This window comes from Enhydra lutris, unplaced genomic scaffold (assembly GCF_002288905.1).
Source record: "Enhydra lutris kenyoni isolate GAN:26980312 unplaced genomic scaffold, ASM228890v2 scaffoldscaffold69, whole genome shotgun sequence".
NCBI lineage: Eukaryota > Metazoa > Chordata > Mammalia > Carnivora > Mustelidae > Enhydra > Enhydra lutris.
In genome coordinates this window covers 3,707,276-3,723,286 of record NW_019154153.1, presented here as the reverse complement: position 1 = coordinate 3,723,286, position 16,011 = coordinate 3,707,276, and the positions used below count along the sequence as shown (strand labels likewise).

The 16,011-nt window shown below is 45.8% G+C and overlaps 1 protein-coding gene across 1 annotated transcript in view; it reads left to right on the top strand.

The window, feature by feature from the left end:
• Window positions 1-16,011, top strand: part of LOC111159829 (IQ motif and Sec7 domain 3) — a 102,959-nt gene that overhangs the window by 20,473 nt on the left and 66,475 nt on the right. Inside the window, exon 2 of the mRNA XM_022522467.1 lies at window positions 12,122-12,205. Within this exon, the coding sequence (XP_022378175.1) occupies window positions 12,122-12,205 (84 nt within the window). The remainder of the gene's footprint in view (window positions 1-12,121; window positions 12,206-16,011) is intronic.

Genomic DNA, 16,011 nt, shown 5'->3' with positions numbered 1-16,011 from the left:
CAAAGTCATACTCAGAGAAGTTGGGGGTTGGGGGCTGGGGGAAAACAGGGAAGATTTGGCCAAAGGGCATGTGCTTTGGGCTCCAAGATGAAGGCCTGTGGGTCGAAGGGAAAACATGGTGACTATAGTTGATAACACTGAATTGTATCACAGAATAACAATGGGAAAAGGAAGGTACCAGCCTCAGGCAGACTCTGTCCTCAGGTTAGCAAACAACGAACAGGCCCCATGCGTGTGTGCGTGTGTACGCGTGTGCGTGGGGCTACAGAGACACACAGGACAAAGAGTTTGCCATTTGATTGGGATATACCACAGCTCATTCGGGGATTTATTTTATTTTATACCACCATTTATTATATACCACTGTGGTCTGTGGACTAAATTCCTCTGGTATATTTTCTCATTGAATTCTCCCAGCTCTCCAACAAGGGACTGTTACCATGCCTCTTCCGTGGCAATAAAATAACTTGGAGGCTGGGGACCAGCCCTGGGTTCACATCCTACCTCAACCTCTTCCTAGCAGTGTGACTCTGACTGTGTGACCAAATTTCTCTACCTGTCTGTAAAATGGGAATAACGATATCTCTCTCTCCGGTCTATTGTTTTATGATTATTACACATCGAGTTCCTGGCAGGCAATCAGCCCTCAAAAAGTAAATGAACAAGCACGCACTTAGGGAGGGTTGTGACCTTCTGAGCTCTGTGGAGGGGAGCAAGGAGGAGAGATGACCTTTCCGTTAGGAAGAGAGTGTCCTGTTGTCTTTAGAAGGAAGCATGAAAGGAGGTGGGGTCCGCTGTTTCTAGTTTGAATGGAGTGGAAAACTTGCCAAATCTGCATATAAGAAGGTACAAGCCACTTCCTTTCTCTGCCCCTGGCTGCTGGAACATCTGTAAGCATTTGCCTTATTAAGATCTTTCCAGAGCTTCCCATGGAAGACTGCAGTGGCAGATTGCAAGAGTGAGCAAAGAAAATCTACCCTTTCCTCCACTGCCCCCACGCCGAGAGGAAGGGATGGGGGCCTGGGGAGGAGGCCGTTGAAATGACATCCTGGTTGGTCCCTTCTTGCAATAGCGCTGTGGTTGCTGAGTGCCCCGGGGGCAAGGTCTAATAATACCAATAATAGTCATTATAAGATTTTGCATCTGTGCAGGGTTTATTATGTTTCTCCCAAGGCAGTTTCCCATTCAAAATCTTGTTGAATCCCTATAATTCAGTGACATAAACAGGCAGGAATGAGAACCTCCTTTACCATGACTTGACATTCCTGAGGGCTGACAGTAGTGAATGGTGAGCTGGGTCTCCATCTCCAGCACTTCTCAGGGGCTCTCGGCCCCAGGCCCAGCTCCAAAATTTCCCCCATTCAACCATCCCCACCCCCAGTTTTCTCATTGTCCTAGTTTCTGGCCCCCTGGACTCCTTTGGCTCAGTCATGAGCCATCTGGTCTCTGAAAATCCAATCTAGTGGTTGAAGGGAAGGAACAATCCGTTATTTTTATCTGCTGCTTGGAGGGGGGTTAATAATTAGGTGATCTGGGGCCAATGAGAGCAGGGAAGTTAGAAAAGATATTATTCTAAAGCTTCTTGATGAAGTATCAAGATATGAGAAGGGTGAGAAAAAGATTTTGGTCTTAAAAAATCAGCCATGTTAAGGTACAATCACATAAATGAAATTCACCTATCTTAAGCATATGAGTTTAGACAAATGTCTACAGTTCTGTAACCATGACATCAATCAAGCTATAGAACATTTCCATCACCCCAGAGGACCCTTTGTTCCCTTTTTCAGTTTAAACTCTCGCCTCCCATATCACTGAGACTGATCTAATGTCACTATAGTTTTTGCCTTTTCTAGAAAGTCATACAAATGGAATCACACAGCGTGTTGACTTTTGTGTCTAGCCTCTTTCATTTAGTATGATGCTCTTTTGAATTTCATGAATGTTGGCACATGTATGAGTAAGCTTGTTCCTTTTTATTCCTGCATAGTACTCCATTGTATAGATATACCACAATTTGTTTATCCATTTACCAGTTTGTGGACATTTAGGTTGCTACCGGTTTTTTTTTTTTTTTTGCATACATCTTTATTTTATTGATAATAACTGTCTCTATATACATTTAGAACACATGGACCATTTGTGTGTGGATGTATCATTTACTCAACTTATAGACGATGCTTGGCAAACACGTACTCGGACCTTCCTTGTATTAACTGTGAGCTGGCTTTGTCCCACTCCTACTCCTCTGGTCAGGGTGCAGATTCTCGCAGAGTGGGAACCACTCATTGTAGTCACGCAACTCAAGAAATGAATATTCAAACCAAAATGTGGTATTTAACTTTATTTGTTGTATTTTATTATACTGTGGTAAGAACCGTTACCATGAGATCTTCAGTTTTGTTTTTTGATATTTTATTTCTTTATTTGACAGAGAAAGAGAGATCACAAGTAGGCAGAGAAGCAGGCAGAGTGGGGGTAGGGGGGAGCAGGCTCCCCACTGAGCAGAGAGCCCCATGTGGGGCTGGATCCCAGGACCCTGAGATCAAGAGCTGAGCCAAAGGCAGAGGCTTAACCCACTGAGCCACCCAGGCGCCCCCACTCTTTTCAGTTTTTAAGTGTACAATATAGGCTTGTTAACTATAGGCACAAAGTTGTACAGAAGATCTCTAAAACTTATTCATGCAGAATCATGCAGAATCAAAACTTTGTGCCCACTGATTAGCAATTTCCATTCCCCCCTGCTCCCCCAACCCCCGGTAACCATCATTCTAACTCTCTGAATTTATGAGTTTGACTATTTTAGATACCTTATATAAGTGGGATCGTGCAGTATTTGTCCTTCCATTTTACTTACTATTTTATTATTTTATTTAATGTGATGTCTTCAAGTTCATCAATGTGGTCACGTATCACAGGATTTCCTTCTTTTAAAAGTCTGAGTAGTATTTCATTGAATATATATACCACATTTTCTCTATCTGTTTATTGATTGATGGACATTTATATCATTTATGAATCTTGGCTTCTGTTACTAGTGTCACACTGAATATTGGAGTGCTAATATCTCTTCAAGATCCTGATTTCATTCTTTTGGATGAATAACCAGAAGTGGGATTTCTGGATCATATGGTAGTTCTATTTTTAATTTTCTGAGAAACTTCCATACCATTTTCCATAGCAACATTTTGCATTCCCACTAACAGTGTATGAAGATTCCAATTTCCCTGCATCCTCCTCAAAACTTGTCACACACATAAACACATATGCTTTGACAATAGCCATCATAACGGGTGTGAGGTGATATCTCATTGTGGTTTTGTTTTGTATTTCCCTGATGATAGGTGGCATGGAGCATCTTTTCATATACCTGTTGGCCCTTTATATGTCTTCTTTGGAGGAGTGTTATATTCAAGTCTTTAGCTCATTTTTAATCAAGGTTATTAGCGTTCTTGAGTTGTAGGAATTTTTTTAAAATATATTTTGGAAATTAATTGCTTATCTGATGTTATGGTTTGCAAATAATTTCTCCCATTTAGTACATTGCCTTTTCACTCTGTTGTTTCCTTAGCTATGTAGGTGCTTTTTGGTTTAATGTAGTCCCACTTGTCTATTTTTATTTTCATTGACTGGGATTTTGGTGTCATATCCATGAAATCATTGCCAAGACCAACATCATGAAGCTTTTCCCCTGTGTTTTTGTTTTTTTTTTTTTTAAATTTTAGGAGTTTTATAGTTTCAGGTCTTAGGTTAAGTCTATCATCCATTTTGAGTTGCTTTTGTGTACTGTAAGCTATAGGTCTAAATTCATTATTTTGCATGTGGGTATCCCCTTTTCTCAACACCATTTGTTGAAGAGAATATCCTTTCTCCATTGTGCATTCTTGGCACCCTTGTCAAAGATTAATTGAATGTATATGGGTAGAATTCCCTGTTGTTGGTGGCTGTTTTTTTCCTGCTGTGAACATTTGTAGCTCTGAATCGTTTTTTGCCAATTTATGTTTTGTCTTATCTTGGGTAAATAACTAGGAATGCAATTACAGGGGCATGTGGTAAGTGTATGTTTCACTTTGTAAGAAACTGCCAGATTGCTTTCCAAAGTGTTGTACCATTTTACATTTCTGCCACAAGTGGAAAAGTGTGTATAAGAGTTTCAGGTGCTCCACACCCTTTTCAACACTTGATATTGTCAGACTTTTAACTGTTGCTAATTCTAGTGGGTGTGTACTGGCATTTCATTGTGGTTTTAACGTGTATTTCCTTAATAACTAATTATATCATTGATATATTTTCTTTTGTGAAGTATCTGTTGCCAATCTTTTGTATATTTTCTATAAAGTTGTTTGTCTTTTTATTATTAAGCTATAAGGATTATTCATTTTTTAAAAACAGTGTCTTTCAAAGAGAATATTTATTTTGATGAAGCCTAATTTATTAATTTTTTTCTATGGTCTGTGCTTTTAGTGGTCCTAGCTGGGAAATCTCTGCATTCTCTAAGTCATACATTTTCTCCTATGTTTTCTTTGAGAAGTTTTATAATTGTATCTGCTAATTTGGGTATATGTTCCATTTTGTATTAATTTTTATATAAATATGGTGCAGGGCATGAGGTCCATTTTATTTTTGCATATGGATTTTCCATTGTTTCAGCACCATCTATTAAAAAATCTATCATTCCTCATTGAATTACCTTGGTACTTTAAAAAAAAATCTATTTATTTATTTGACAGACAGAGATCACAAGTAGTCAGAGAGAGGCAGGCTGAGACAGAGAGGGGAAGCAGGCTTCCTGCCGAGCAGAGAGCCCGATGCGGGGCTCAATCCCAGGACCCTGAGATCATGACCTGAGCCGAAGGCAGAGGCTTTAACCCACTGAGCCACTCAGGCACCCCTACCTTGGTAATTTTACCATGAGTTAATTTATAAGAATTAACACATGTTTGAGTCTACTTCTAGCTTTTTATTTGGTTCAATCCATCCGTATGTCTGTGCTTCTGCCAACACCAAATTGTCCTAATTTTAGTAGCTTTATTTAAAGTCTTGAAAGCACATAGTGTAAGACCTACAACTTGTTCTTGTTTTTCAAAGTTGTTTTGGCTATTCTCCCACCCCCCGGGAAAAGGAGTGACCTCTAAAAATAAAGAGTGACATTTTCCTCCTATTCATCATGTTTAGATAGAGAAGTCTTCCTGGAGGAGGTGAGAGGAAAAAAAAAAAGGAGGCTGGTCTTCAGGCTCTGCCAGCCCTGGTGATGGTGGTCCCAGGATGGGTGGGGGTCAAGGAGGTGACAGGAAATGATTTTATGATTTCTCTCTTTTCCTGGAGCTCAAGGCAGGTCCTTTAGAGAGGTTCCTGGTTGTTTCAAGGACTGCTGTTGTTTCAATCTGCTGTCTTCACCTTGGAAGAAGAGAAGGGGATTCCTCATTCAAAGTTGCCCCTTTGAGATCCTGGTTTTGCCTTTTTGAGTCTCCTGCTGGGAGTCCCCCTTCTTCATCCCTCTGCCAGTCTCACTTACTGCGGTGCTATACACACCATCAGTTCTTCCAAGCCACTCGACTATTTTTATGGCCAAGCAGTGGAATCCTGAGACTCAAACTGAATATAGATGTGGGAAGTTATAGGCGCACAATCTCCCAGAACTTCGAGGGCCTGGCCCTGGCTAAAGCTTTAATTAGCTCCTGCCAGCATTTGCCATTTCCTACCCCTCCCAGTGTCCTGGTCGCTTGGCCCCTGTTCTCCCCTGATAGCACCGCCACTCTATCCCCAGCTTCCTTCCTAGTTCTTCCAAGAACAGGGAACTTTTCTGGCCAAACCTGAGGCTCCCCTCTTCCTTCAGGTCCATGTTGCCTTCTATGAAGACCCTTGAACCCCTGTCTTGTTTGGATGATGTCCTGAAGTTCCTTAAGCCAGCTGTTCCTACTCTGTACCTCTCATTCCTGAGTCCTCCTTCCCATCCCAGGCTCATGGCATGACCAGGGATAAGACAAGACATCAAAATTCTCGTTCTGGGTCTGGACCACCCCATGGTCCAGCTACCCCACCGATACTCATCAGCTTGGGGCACTTTTGGATTGCTAAAGCCAGGAAGGACTGAATTCTGCCTAAAGTCATGGCCATGGAATTAAAAGTACAAGAAATAAATGTTTGGCCTGGATACGACTGGCTTCCCTCATTTGGAATTCCAAGAACCGTATACTGAGGCTGGGTCGTGTTCCTTTTCTGTTGCTATTCCTTGGGTCCCTCCAGCTCCAGAACTCTTAGGGCCACAGCCCTGGGCAGCAGGCCCCACAGGCTCCAATAAGAAGTGTGCCTCTGGATTTGCGTGATGTGGTGGCTCTGAGAAAGTCCCTCTCAGGCTCATGCCCCCGAGTGGGCTGGGGACTGTTTGATTCCAAGGCCTGGCTCACATTCTTAATGCAACTTGAAGGGACCCCCTCACCCCAAAGTGTAGCAACTGCACTCAGGCCTATGAGTGCAGGCCTTTCTCCTTTCTTTACTTCTCCAGTAGCAATGGGAGACAGACGAAGTCTGGTTTTAGGTGCTTGAATCATCCAGCCTCCTAGGGATTTGCTCAACCTGCTGGGCCCCCGTCTCACTCTACACTAGGTCCCAGTTTCCACCACGATGGAATGGGGATGCAGAAATGTTGCCCTGGGATGATGACTCAGGTACAGGGAGCGGAGCTTGTCCAGTGTGGAGCCTTCAAGACACAGGTTCTGAGGACCTACATGAGCTGACATTCGATGTTGTGTTTGCTTTCCTAAAAGCACCACAGGTTCAGGTATTGCTACTGTCCTAGCTTTACTGGTGAGAAAGCCGAGGCTTCAAGAGGCAAGGGACTAGGATGAACTTACACGAGGGCTGTGGCCCATCTGTGGGGTCTATGACCCTGTGGGGTCTATGATCCTGGCATAGACCCTGAAACCTTACCCGGAGTGGAGTGTGCCAAGGCCTTACGTCAGGTGTTCTTTGGGAAGAAAGCCTTATTCCGGGTTTTGTGGACAGAGGCCAGGTGTGTCCACGGCCCCACCTCACACCTGGACAAGTTATGATGGGACATGCTGGCAACAGCCTTGAGATGGTCCCACCCCAGGGACACTGCCTTGTTCCTCCCTGGCTCCCACCCCCCTTCGCAGCCTCTGGTGTCCCATGGTCCATCTGCTGTGTTGGCAGTGCTCCCAGGGAAAGCTGGGCAAGAAGGAAGCAGAGAGGGACAAAGGGCTATGACCTGTGGGCTAAGGATTTGGGAAATAGCTCAAGGGCAGTGTCAGGACAAGTCTTGGACTTGGGCAGGGAGGAACAAACTTGGCAATGATCCCTCTACCCACATTCTCATTATGTCTTCCTTGCCCGGCTTCAATCAAACAGGAACTTATTGTTTGCCAGTTTGGAGTTCTCTTAGCTGGTGGGCTCCCTGAGGCAGGGCCTGCTGTGATGCTTCTCTGTACTTTCACACATTGAGCACCAACAGTGTACCAGACACTGGGGAATCCCAGTCCAGGGTTTAGTGGTTGGACCCATGAATGACCATTGGCCAAAAACCTAATGAAATAGAGAATTGGACATGATCCTTGAAACTTGCCTGCTTGGAGTGTAGGCTCTCCTACTAACTAGCTGTGTGACCATGAGCAAGTCTTTTACCTGCTCTGAGTCTTGGTTTTCTCATTTATAAAAGAGAGGATGATGACACACACTATAAAATTGTCTTAAAGGTTAAGGCGTATGTTGGATGCATGACATGTCATCAGTGGTCCACAAACTCCCTATGCCTCAGTTTCCTCATCTGTAGAGTGATGAGGAAGTTTTGCTCCATGGTGTTTTGTGAGAATTAAAAAGTTAATACATGCAAAGTGTTCAAACAGTCTGTGCCACATAGTAAACATTATGAAGTACTAAAATATAATTTTTAGTATTCTGCTACCCCAAATTTATCATCTACCTGTATCTATCTATCTATCTATCTATCTATCTATCTATCTGCTAACCTCTAGTCTTATTTGTATTCTATTAGTTTTTCTACTACTAACCTCTTTCTGCTCTAGGATCCCAGCCAGGTACCATGGGACAATTTGTTCTGTCTTCTTAGTTTTCTCTGGTCTGTGACAGTTTCTGTTTCTTTTTGGTTTTTAGGACCTTGACAGTTTTGAGGAGTACTGGTCAGATATTTGGTAGAAGGTCCTCAATTTGGGGGTGTCTGGTGTTTTTCTCGTGGGTAGATTGGAGTTATAGTTTTGGGGGAAAGATGCCAAAGAGGTGAAGTGCTCTTCTTATCGTACCCCCAACTTTATTTTTAATGGGAATGAATTTTTTGGATTCCTTTTTTGGGTTCTCCTTTGGGGTAGAGGGAAGGAAATCTGGGAGTGTAAAATCAACGTTCAGCCAACTTACACTAAGACTGTGGGGACTTGGACTCTGACCTTGGGCAAGGGAGGAGGCCAGGTTGGTCAGAGGTGGGTAGAGCAGGACTTAAAACTCAGCATGAACTAAACCCTAAGAGAAGGCAAGAAGAGAGGTTCTAATGGGGAAACCCTTGGCCCAGATTGAGGAGACCCATGGGGGAGGAGGTGGATAGAGGAGAAATAGAAAAAAGGCTGAAGGCAAGCTTCCCCTCTCAGCTGGACTGCCTTGAGGGACCCCATCAGTAGGAACCCCAAAGGAGAATGCAAGCCCCAATAGCACTGCCATCCCAAGCCCAAGGTACGGAAGGACTTGGGGACATCCAGGATTACATCACCCATTACATGTGCCAACACAGCTGAATCTGGGGAACTGGGAGGACTATCTGGAGTCTGCCCAAGTGCCTGGCCAGAGAAGCAGCTCCCAGCTCTGGGAGGGTGCCTCTAAGAAGTGGAGGCAGGGTCAGGACAGAGCCCCCAGGCACCTGGCTTATGGTTGTATCCAAGTGAGCCTGATATGCCAGTGCCATGGATGGTGAACAAGCTCTGCCTCTTTGCCTACGATCTCGGGGTCTTTTCTGGAATTCTGAACCTACCCTGGGGCACAGGTACATCTGGTGGAAGGAACTGGGAGGTAGGTTCTCTGCTACCTGCATACCTGGGTCTACCTGCCTCCCCATGGTTGGGGCTCTGAGCCTTTCTGGTTCTTGCCCTGTCTCCTCCTTCCCCCTTCCCCTTCTCCTCAGGCTGGGCAGTCCTAGAGGCTATCATGTGACATTTGGGATCCAGAAAATTCTCTAAAGGCTCTGATTTGCCCCCAGGAACTCCAGAGCTGGAGTAGGGGAGGTGAGAGGAGCTCAAGACTGAGTTGGGACTTTGGTCAGGGAACTACTATAGACCAATTACTTCTCCATTCGGGGTCCAGTTTTCTCATGTGTGAAATGAGGGTTCAGATTCAATATTTTCCTTACTGCCCTTTTATGAAACTATATTAGATGCATTATTAGTTTATAATCTATTGATTATATGTAATCATAATCAATAATTTATTAAATTAACAAAAATCCAAGATGAAAATTTCCCGTGATCCATCCTGAAATGACATTAATATTTCTGTTGGCTCCTGACACTTTCTAGTCCTTGTTCACACACATATTCAATTTTAATGTATTTACAGTAATACCATAAGTAGGAATTTATAGTGAATATTTTCAGCTAACATTACACCAAGCATGTGTTTTCCTTTCCCTTTTTTTATCTCCTTTGTCCTGCTCTCTTCTTGCTGAGGTAGCCAACATGAACCACTTAGTTATACATGCACTCATACAGAAATACAGTACACTGTATAGAATATGCATTTGGGGGAGAGGAGTCATTGTTTTACAAAATGATACACATTTCTCTGCAGCTTGCTTTTCTCGTTTAGCCACATGTTGTGGAAATCAACCCCAGCCAAGAGATATCACGCATAATTCCATGTAGAGATAGAACACATAACTCCATGGGATGGATGAAACTGTCCCAGTATCTTCAACCAGTCCCTGACTGATGGGGACTTGGGTTATTCCCAGCTGCTCTGTTTCCCCCACTAAAAACAATGCTGCTATATTTTGTACAAATACCTTTATGAACTGGTTCCTTGCATTTCTCTGGTATAAAATTCCAGAGGTGGGATCGCCAGGTCAGAAGACCTGTGATCCTTTCAATTTCCAAAAAGCAGCTGTAAACATTCACAATGAGTGATTCACACACAGGCAGTGGACTAGGGCACTTCTCTGCCCGTGTTCTCACCAGCCACTGTAGCTACTGTCTTTCTAATGTCTGCCAGTCTGATGGGTGGGAAATGGCATCTCTGTGTTGCTTCCATTTGTACTTTCCTGTTTACTAGCAAGGTAGAGCGTCTTTCCATTTGTTGGCTCTTCAGAGTTCCTCTTTTCTCAACCAGAATTCATATCCTTTGCCCATTTTTTCTACTGGGTCTGTCTTTACATTATGAATTTGTGGGATCTCGGTGTAGGAGACGCACCTGCCTTCTGCCATACGTACTGCAAATATATGTTCCCACTTGATCATTTGTCGTTTGACTTACTAGATTATCTTTTCCCACACAAGATGCTTTCATTTTATGTAGTCAGATATATTTCTTCTTCTTAATGGCTTTTCAATTTCCTGTTTTGTTTTAAAAGTCTCCCAAACACATAAACTGTCTAAGTTTCCTTATAAATTTGCCCTTGTTTTTTTTTTTTTTTTTCTGTTTTTTTGTTTTGTTTTTTTTCCCACTGAAACTTGAAATCTTTCTGGAATTACTTTTGCCAAATTAAGGTAAGCTCCAATGTTATTTTCTCCCATGAGAAGAGCCAGACTCAGCAGTTTCTAATCTATGCTGTTGTAATTGTGGAGCCCCCAAGAGACACCTGGGAGGTGGCTACCAACATTGGGGCTAGCAAGATAGGGCTGTGAGGGGGTGGCACAGATCTCTCACTTCCTGCCCCTATTGAGCTATTCCGCTTTGGTTGCTTTACGAAATGGGATCCCAGGGGTGCCTGGGTGGCTCAGTCGTTAAGCTAAGCGTCTGCCTTCGGCTCAGGTCATGATCCTAGAGTCCTGGGATTGAACCTCTCATCAGGCTCCCTGCTCGGCAGAAGGCCTGCTTCTCCCTCCCTCTCCCACTCCCCCTGTTTGTGTTCCCTCTCTCATTGTCTCCGTCAAATACATAAGTAAAATCTTAAAAAAAAAAAAAACCCACAAAAACCAAAATGGGATCCCAGGAAAGATTGGGTTTGGGCAAAGTGTTCTGAGGCTAAAAGGAGTTTAAACACCTCTTTCAGGTCATCTTTGGGGGCCCTTCCAGGTCTGGCATTCTCTGACTCCATGATCGTGAAACAACATGTCAACATAACTTTATCCAAAAGTAATTTCAATATTAAATCCCAAGGTGGCTCAAAGTAAATATTAGAATCACGGAGTTTTGATGATGGAAGACAACTTGGAAATCAAGTCTAGTGGTTCTCGATTCTGGCTACCATTAAATCACCTGGGAGCTTATAAAAAGTCCTGGAGCCCCTAACCAGGGCCAGAACAAGAGAATCAGTCCCTTGGTAGGGGGGCTGCAGGGTGGGGGCGGGGAGGGCAGGCGTTGATGCTTGGAAAAGTCTCCTAGTGATTCTAATCAGCAGCCTGGGTTGAAGACCACTTCTGTAGCTTAACTTCCTTATTTCATTAGCAAATAAACTGAGACCTGGGAAAGGTGAAAGAGGTATCCCACAGCTGGCTAGCTGTAGAGTTGACGCTAGAACCTTTATCTCTGCCTCTCGGTTGGCTTTTTCATTTGCATCAAACAAATCCCTCATCAAGCACCGCGCCTTGGATTTTCAGCCAGCAGCACTGAACTCTCCGTGAAGAGTGCTTTGTATCTTTGCGTATGATCAGCTTAAACACATTCAGTTCTGGGCATCATAGATGAATAGACCTAGTTCCTCTTTGCTGGACCGAAGCGGGGAACAGGGTTTAAAGAACTATAATGATAAAAGATAGTGCGGAATTAATGGAAAATCCTATGCAGAGGAACCTACCGCCCGGCGGGGTGCTCAGAAGGAGGAAGAGGTAGCAGTTGGGAGGTCCGGGGCTGCACGCAGCGGCAAGGGTTCTCAGGGCAGGGATGTCTTGGTGCTGGCTGGGCCCCGCCTGTCGAGGCCACCTCTGACCTTGTCCCTCTGCTCTGTCCTCAGGAATGAGACTGTGCTACACCAGTTCTGCTGTCCCGCCGCCGATGCTGAACAGAAGCCCGCCTGCTCCGACTTGGCCTCCCAAAGGTGGGAATGACGCGGTGGCTGTCCTCCCTTCCCCACCCCCACTGCCCTTCCCCTCGGAGCAAAGCACGCCACACAGCGCCTCTTCCTCTGAGTCCTGTGTTCTTGTTTGTCTGTTTTTACCTCCTGCCTCCTGCTTCCGTTTCTCTTTCCTTCTTTTGGACCCCAGATGAGCCATTCCCAACTCTTGAGGTCATTATACCCTATTGGTTCAAACTCCAAACTTAGACTCCTTCCCCCAAACGGCCTACATAAAATGGCATCTCTTTAAACTTCCAGAGTTTATGCAGAGTATAAAATACATACATAAAATATCATATAGGTCGTCTGGCACTCAGGAGGGGCTCAACCAATGGTAGCACCCATCCTTTCTATCAGAGCAAAGATAGATGCTTTCCTTTCTTTCTCCTTGCATAAAAGAGCCAAGATGACTAAGTTTAATTCTCAGGATTTCAACACTTCACTGAGATAGCCATTGACCTGGGAAGGAAGGGGGAGCGTTGGGTCTAGGGTCCGTGTTGCTGTCCCGGGCTTTCTTCACCTAGTTGTGGGTTAGTCATGGTTCCTCTTTCTTTTATTATTTTTAAAAAATTAACTAATTTTTTTTTTTTTTTTTTTTTTTACTAGGGAACCCTCAGGTCATTTAATACTCACTGATGACATCTTAGGGTAATATAACTAAATATATATACATTTTTTTTGATTGGCACAGGCACAGCATGCCAATCTAATGAGACAGAAAATAGGGGTGTTACAGCATATATTTGGGGTCTTTCCAATATTGTCAACAACATAGCAGCCTTTAGTGTGAAATAGTCATAGTGGTCAAAAAAGCTATTTAGCTTTTAAATGTACTATAAGTTTTTCGTTTTACCGGGGAGTCCATCCCCATTCATCTAAGTGTCTGTCCATCACGGTCATCACGTTTGCAAAGCCTACCCCAGCAGAAGGGCGGGGAGTCCCCAAGTGCTCTGCCTGTGACGCTGACGTGGAAATGTAGGTGCCCGAGCCCCATAAGGCAGCTCTCCGCGTGGCCAGCTTCTCACACTCTGACCCCTCCTCCCCACACATCAGCTCCCGGCTGTTTGATGTGGATATGTTACGTCTCAGGACTGACGCCTTGATTCTTTCTTTGGGTTTCTTAAGCTCAAGGCTTTCCTGAAATGTAAGTGTAGGGAAATACTTCTGTTCCATGCCAGTCACTTCCTCAGGGAGGGGAGGGGGAGAAGAGCCACTGAGCAGCTGAACTCACCGTCCCTCTGTCCACCCGCCTGCTGTTTGGTCGTCCGTCCTCCTCATGCTCTTGTCTGCTTTCTTCCATGTCCACCTGTCCCTCCAGCTCTCCTCTTCCTCCCCAACACCAGATTCCTCTCCTCTGGCTCGCTTGTCTTGATCCTTGCGCTCTGGGTCCCTCGTTAAAGCTTTGTTCTCTTTCCACCGAGTTTTCTGTCTCAGTTCTGCACATTTCTCTCTTCTTTACTTGTTTCTGACTTCACTGGCAGTCATGACACTTGGATTCTGGCCAGGATTTGCCCCATTTACAGTCTTCTATTGTTGGGACTCGTTTGAGCAAGTCGCTTAGCTCCCCTGGGCCTCAGTTTCCCCATCTGTAGAATCAAGAGGGTGATCTGTCTGGGAAGGAACGTTGACATAGCGTTTCATGGAGTCTCTCAGCTGCTCTGCAAGGTTAGACCAGGCAGGTTTTCTTATCCCTGCCTCATGTGAGAGCAGAGGCAGGTTCGGGGCACTCAAGGGCCTTGCCCGCAATCACACAGCCAGGAAGTCCCAGTGCCCAGACTTGCCCTGAGGGCATGTGACTCCTACTGCTAGCATTTCCAGGTTTAAGACTCAGTGATTCCATGATCTTTCTTTCCTCCTTTGTTCCTTGGAAAGTAACTCCATAGTAATCAGAATGGAAGCTATGGACATAAGACCACCCCTGAAAGGTGTTACTACTGGGAAATCAGGGTCAGGGAGGAGGTAGGACTCTAAGAAGGAAACTGGAGGACTGAAGCCAAAGCCAGTGGCACACCTTCAGGATCCCTCCATCCCGGGCTGAGGGAGGCATGGTTGCTCCCCGAGGCTGACCAGATTGGAGGATGGAAGGGAAAGGGAAGGACCAAGCCCTGTGCCGGCACCCTGGGTGGCCTGGGGGGCCAAGTTCTGTGCTGGGGACAGAAGCACAAGGAAGGCCATTTGGATTCTGGAGGAACTCCCCATCTAGTGGGGCACTGTAATGCCCCCAAATGGATGATGGCTCGCCTGGAAACTGACTGGAAGGAGAAAGAAATAGGAGAATGAGACAGGGGGTGGGGGGAGGAGGAAAAGAATGAGGACAGAGAGTGGAGTGGCATCGGGGTGGTCTGCAAGGATGGAGATGGAGAACCCTGTCCCCTCCCCATGAGTTCTCACCGTTCAGACACACAGCAGAATCTTCAACATGTCCTCCTTCGTAGGGCAGGGAGAAGAGAGGGAAGCTGTCTACTCTGCCTCCCACTCCATCAATCCAGCTCAATTCAGGAACGTTTAATTACCACCACCCAAGCACCAGGCATCGGTGAAAACAGATCGCCGGGTGTCCGCAAGCTCAGTCTTGGGGTGGGGGCGCCGGTGACAGAAATCCTCCCCAGCATTTTCCATGCTCCCCCTCTCACTCTCATCCTTCCCATTCCTTCCCGTGCCCACACTCCTCTGCCTGCTGGGGCCACCCTGAGGCCTTGGATTCTGGTAGGAAGGGGAGGGAGGAGCTGTTGTGACATGTGGGAGAGAGGGGTGGGAGCATGTGGGGGCAGGGGAGGGATGTTCCCCCCTTATGGGGGCTGGGGCACCAAGGGAATGGGCTTTTTTTCCCAGGCTTTGGGGCAGGAGGGTAGGAAATCTATTTTCCTTGTTTCCCCTTGGAGGGACAGGCGCCGAAGTTGGGGTGGGGTGCTCTGGGAAGGAGGGTGGGAGAACATTTGATGGTGGAGGGTCTGAGAGCACTGCCCACCGCAGCCTTCCCCTCTGTGTGGGCCGGGGAGACCTGCCCCCAGCGGGTCCAGACCTTCAGCTGCTGTCTGCCTCTGTTCCCAGTCATTTCAAATTGTCCTGTCTGTTTGGTTTGTAGTTTCCTAGAGTATATTTCTGTCTGTCTGTCTGTCAGTCTGTCTGTGTTTGTGACCTCAGTTTCTTGGCTTCTCTGGGAGGAGGCCTACTGGAAGTTTTCTGGCAGTCCAACAGTGTATATGTCAGTCAAGTCTGTCTGTTCTTGGTGTTCTGGGGGAATCCCATCCCGGATAGTTTTCTTCCATGAGATCCCTGACATCCCTGATCCCAGCCCTACCCATGACTCCTTCACAGCCCCATATCCCTTTCCTTTACCCAGGTGCCCCACCTCCAGAGCATAGCCCAGACCTCCCTGTGAATTTCTCTATGAGAATGTGCCAAGGTCAGAGACTGGGCTGAGGACGAATGCAGGGTCAGTGAGTCACAAAGCCCTTCGGGCCACCCTGGGAGATCCTGGGCTGGGATACAGGGCTCCAAGACAAGCCAGGCTCCAGCCCAATCAGCTTCCTCGGAGTTCTCTGGAGATAAGTCCATTGGCCTCTACAGGACACCCCAATAAGAAAGCTACACCAGTCACTCAGGTGTCAGGGTCACTGCCGTCCTTGGTGTGTGACCTCACAGCTGACTCCCTCCTCAAATTGCCAAGTTTGGGATGTCTGTCATCTTCCCTGCAGAACACAAGCTGTGGGACTGAACAGGAATCCCTTCCTTAAGCCCCTGGACTCATCCCCTGGGGGCTGCTTGGCAGCTGGTCACCCACAGCC